The sequence below is a fragment of the Eriocheir sinensis genome, chromosome 36, assembly GCF_024679095.1.
Source record: "Eriocheir sinensis breed Jianghai 21 chromosome 36, ASM2467909v1, whole genome shotgun sequence".
NCBI lineage: Eukaryota > Metazoa > Arthropoda > Malacostraca > Decapoda > Varunidae > Eriocheir > Eriocheir sinensis.
In genome coordinates this window covers 17,097,653-17,102,652 of record NC_066544.1, presented here as the reverse complement: position 1 = coordinate 17,102,652, position 5,000 = coordinate 17,097,653, and the positions used below count along the sequence as shown (strand labels likewise).

General features: G+C 39.3%; 1 protein-coding gene across 2 annotated transcripts in view; it reads left to right on the top strand.

The window, feature by feature from the left end:
* The window catches only part of LOC127007942 (dipeptidase 1-like), a 103,951-nt gene that overhangs the window by 21,977 nt on the left and 76,974 nt on the right, over positions 1 to 5,000 (top strand). The window contains exon 3 of one of the 2 annotated variants that reach the window (XM_050879469.1): positions 3,065 to 3,197. In XM_050879469.1, the coding sequence (XP_050735426.1) occupies positions 3,065 to 3,197 (133 nt within the window). The remainder of the gene's footprint in view (positions 1 to 3,064; positions 3,198 to 5,000) is intronic. The other variant, XM_050879470.1, reaches the window with a different exon arrangement.

The following is a 5,000-nucleotide window of genomic DNA, read 5'->3' as shown; positions in this document are numbered from 1 at the left end:
GGTGTTTTTTTCTTGCTTTTTCATCTCTTCTTTCTTTTTTATTTGTTCGTTGTGTTGGTATTTTCCCCTTCTTATTTTCCTTTTTCTCTTTATTTTCATTTCTCTATATTTTTCCTCGTATGCTTCACCTCCTTTATCGTGGTGCTATTTTTTCTTCTTTCTTTCCGTCTATCTTTGTTTCTTTATCCGCTTCGTGTTGTCTAGCCGTCATTCTTTATTCCTTTCCTCTCTTTCTCTCTTTTATCTTACGTTCTTTTATTTCCATTTACATTCCCTTTCCTTTTCTTTCCTTTCTATTCATCTGCCTCTATCATGGTTCGTCTTGCTCAGCCATCATAGTTTTTTCCTTTCCTCTCTATCTCTCTTTCTTCCTTTTATTTAAGTTCGTTTCTTCCTCTATCCTCTCTTTCTCTCTCTTTTATTTCACGTTCTTTTATTTCTATTTACATTCTCTTTCCTTTTTTTTTCCTTTCTATTCATCTGCCTCTATCATGGTTCGTCTTGTCTAGCCATCATAGTTTTTTCCTTTCCTGTATCTCTCTTTCTTTCCTTTTATTTTACGCTTTTTCCATCCTCTTTACATCCTTCCTTCTCGTTCCTCCGTTCTCTTCATCTGTCTTTCTTTGCTTCTTCACCTGACTCGTCTTTCCTGAATCTGTCTTTAGCTCCCTTGACTCTTTCCGCTGATCCTCGCACACACATTTCATCACCATTCTCTTGTTTTTCCTTTCCTCCTCTTTATTCTCTTTGTTTTTACCCTTTCATTTCATCACTATTCTTCCATTCCTTCTTTCTCCCCTTCTCTATTCCCTGATACACTCCACTCAGCCATAGACACACACACATATATTTCATTATCTTGTTTTTTCCTTTCCTTCTCTTCATTCTCTTTGCTTGTACCCTTTCCTTTCATCATTATTCTTCCATTCCTTCTTTCTCCCTTTCGTTATTCCTTGACACACTCCACTGGGCCATAGACACACATATATTTCATCATCTTTCTCTTGTTTTTCCTTTCCTTCTCTTCATTCGATATTCGCACTCTGTCCTTATTTCCTCATCACTCCGCCCTCCTTCACTCTCTCTCCCCTTCCCTAGTTTCCTTGACACACACTTCTGTTCTTCTCTCATTCATTATATCATTTCTTTTGTCGTTCTTCTGTTTTACCCTGTGTCTCCCCTATACTTCCTCACTCTCTCTCTCTTTCTTTCATATTCATTCCGGTTTCCTTCCCTTCCTTCTTCCTCTCTTTTCTTCTTTTCTTGATCCATACACACACATATGTTTCATCACCTTTCTCTTGTTCCTCCCTCATATTTTCCCTCTCTCTGTCTGTATCTTTCCTAACCTTTTGCCTTTCTTCACTCTCTCTCTCTCTCTTTCTAGTTTTCCTGCTACATAATTGATTAATTCTCCTTTATTTCATTTTTATTTTTACTTTCATTCGTCCGGTTCATTTCCTATTCTTCCTCTCTCTCTCTGTATCTTTCCTAACCTTTTGCCTTCCTTCCCTTCCTTCCTTCCCTCTCTCTCTCTCTAGTTTCCTTGCTACATAATTGATACATTCTTCTTTATTTCATCTTTATTTTTCTTTCATTTCGTCCGGTTCATTTCCTATTCTTCCTCTCTCTCTCTGTGTCTTTCCTAACCTTTTGCCTTCCTTCCCTTCCTTCCTTCCCTCTCTCTCTCTCTCTCTCTCTCTCTCTCTCTCTCTCTCTCTCTCTAGTTTCCTTGCTACATAATTGATACATTCTTCTTTATTTCATCTTTATTTTTCTTTCATTTCGTCCGGTTCATTTCCTATTCTTCCTCTCTCTCTCTGTGTCTTTCCTAACCTTTTACCTTCCTTCCCTTCCTTCCTTCCCTCTCTCTCTAGTTTCCTTGTTTCATAATTGATTCATTCTCCTTTATTCCAACTTTATTTTTCTTTCATTTCGTCTGGTTCATCTCCTATGCTTCCTCTCTCTCTCTGTATCTTTCTTAACTTTCCTCCTTTCTTCCCTCCGTGTCTCTCTCCTTCCCTTGCTACCCACTATTGACTAATTCTCCAGTATTTCATCTTTATTTCACTTATGTTCCGGCTGGGCTCGAGTTAAACTCCACGGACATATTTGCTCACATTTCATTACCCTTTCCTCCTTAGTTCGTCCCTAATTTGCCTCTTCTACACATCCTATTTGTCGTTTTTCTTTCTCGTACGTAATCGTTCTTTTTCTGTCCCGGCGGTATTTACATAAAGTCTGCGGATCCGCCCTGCCGTGTTTCACTATCTCGCTTTTTTTTCTATTCCTTATCTTTCGTTTTCTCTTATTACTGTTTCTCTTTTTCTCTATGCACACACTCTCTCTCTCTCTCTCTCTCTCTCTCTCTCTCTCTCTCTCTCTCTCTCTCTCTCTCTCTCTCTCTCTCTCTCTCTCTCTCTCTCTCTCTCTCTCTCTCTCTCTCTCTTGCCACTTATCCTTTATCATCATTGCTTCTGCCTTATCCCTCTTTCCATTATGTCCCTTCTCCCTCTTTCTCTCTCTTTTCCTCTCTTTCCTCTCCTCTTCCTATGCACCCTCTTCTCTTCTTGTCTTGTCAATTATTCCAGTCTTTATTTCATTAGTTTTCTCTTTATTTCACTTCATTTCTCTGTCTCATTTTCTTTTTTCGGCTTTTCTTTCCACCTGTCTCATTATCTATCTATCTCTTATTCTTTAACACGCTTTCTCTCTTGTCTTCTGTTTTATTCCTCCATCTTTCTTTCTTCCCTTCGCTATTCCTTTCTCTAATCTCCTCTCCCTTCTCTCTTTTCTTCCTCTTCCCATGCTTTCCTTAATCCCTTTCATCTTTTTTATCATCTTTACACCTTCCTTTCTCTAGTCTCTCTCTTTACCTGTCTGTCTGTCTGTGTTTCTGTCTGTCTATCTGTCTGTATGTGTGCCTGTCTGTCTGTATCTGCCTGTCTCTGTCTGTCTGTCTGTCTGTCTGTCTGTGTGCCTGTCTGTGTGCCTGCCTGTCTCTGTCTGTCTGGCTGTCTCCCTGTCTGCGTCTATTTCAACCCCATCTTTTCCTCGTCCGCAGAAGAGCTCCGCGCCGCGCCTCACCAACGGCTGCTCTACCTACACCTACATCGGGCCTTCCCCCCACACGGACCACGACCTGCAGGAGCCTCCCAGTGACCCCGACCACGGCACGCCCCCCAGCAAGACTAAAGGTAAGGGGGGGGGGGATTAAAGGGAAAGGGAGGAGTTTTGTTAAGAGGTAGGGATGGAGGGAAGGGAAGGTATGGAGTTGAGGGTAAGTAAGGTAAGGTGACGATAATGAAAGGTCAAACGTGAAAGATAATTATAGGTAAGGGAAAAGGGGTGAAAGGGGAAGGGAGGAGTGTTGTTAAGAGGTAGGGATGGAGGGAAGGGAAGGGAAGGAGTTGAGGGTAAGGTAAGGTAAAAAAAAATGGAAGGTCAAAGTTGAAAGATAAGCATATGAAATGGAAAGGAGGGAGGGATAAAGGGAGGAGAAGGGAAGGGGTGAGGTAAAGTAAAGGGAAGGGAAGGGGAAAAGGGACGTGAATTGCAAGGGATGAAGAGAGAAAAAGGGAAGAAATGGGAAGGTAAGGGAAGGTTGGAGAAGAATAATGGAAAGTAAGGGAAGACAAAGGGAGGAAAAAGGCAGAAGGAAAATAAAGGTAAAGAGCTGAAGAAGGTAAGGCAAGGTAAGGTAAGAGAAGGTAAGGTAAGAATAAAGAAAGGTAAAGGAAGCGGAGAGGTTTAATAACTTTGAAGGAAGAGGAGGAGGAGGAGGAGGAGGAGGAGGAGGAAAGAGTGGTGGTTTTGGAGGCTGGAAACTGGTTAGAGAGAGAGAGAGAGAGAGAGAGAGAGAGCATGCAAATGATTGGTAAAATGTTGGTCTTCGATACCTTATATTTAGACTTCGATCCTCTCTCTCTCTCTCTCTCTCTCTCTCTCTCTCTCTCTCTCTCTCTCTCTCTCTCTCTCTCTCTCTCTCTCTCTCTCTCTCTCTCTCTCTCTCTCTCTCTGTGTGTGTGTGTGTGTGTGTGTGTGTGTGTGTGTGTGTGTGTGTGTGTGTGTGTGTGTGTGTGTGTGTGTGTGTGTGTGTGTGCGTGCGTGTGTACATTAATTAGTCAGCTGTCAAGGTGTCCGTCAATCACTGTTCTAGTTTATCAGAGTTTGAATAATTTTATCTATTTTTTTATCTATTGACTTGATCCGGATATTTGTCTATCTATCTATCGGTCGGCGTGTGTCTGTCTCTGTCTATTTGTATCTCTTTGTCTGTCCATTCATGTTCTTTTTTTCTGTTTTAGTAAGTAACCAATCAGTCAGTCATGTATTTCTGTCTATCTATCTATCTATCTATCTTTAAACTAATTCTCTGTCTATCTTTGTCCTTATTTTCCTGTTTTTCTTTCTTATTTTATCTTGTTTCCCTTTGTTTTCAATTCATCTTTCCTTATTTCGTCTTTTCCCTCTTTCTTTTCAATCTATCTTTCTTTCTTTTTATTTAACTAACTCTATCTATCTTTTATGAAACTCCCTATGTATCTTTATTCTTATTTTCCTGTTTTTCTTTCTTATTTTATCTTGTTTCTTGTTTTCTTGCCCTTCATCTTTCTTAAATATTTCGTCTCTCGTATCTTTCTTCTCAATCTATCTTACTTTCTTTTTATTTAACTAACTCTATCTATCTTTTTTGTAACTCTATATGTATTTTTGTTCTAATTTTAATGTTTTTCTTATATTATCTTTTTTCACTTTTTTTTTACCCTATCTTTCTTAAATATTTCGTCTTTCCCATCTTTCTTGTTTCTCTATCTTTCTTTCTTTTTATTTAACTAACTCTGTCTATCTTTTTATGTATCTTTCAGTCTATCTACTTTTCGCCTAACTGTATGTGTAACGAGAGGAATTTAAAATCTAACCTAACTTATTAACTAAAATCAAATTAAACCTAACCAAATATATTCCTGTGTTAGTCTATCTCTATCTATCTTTCTATC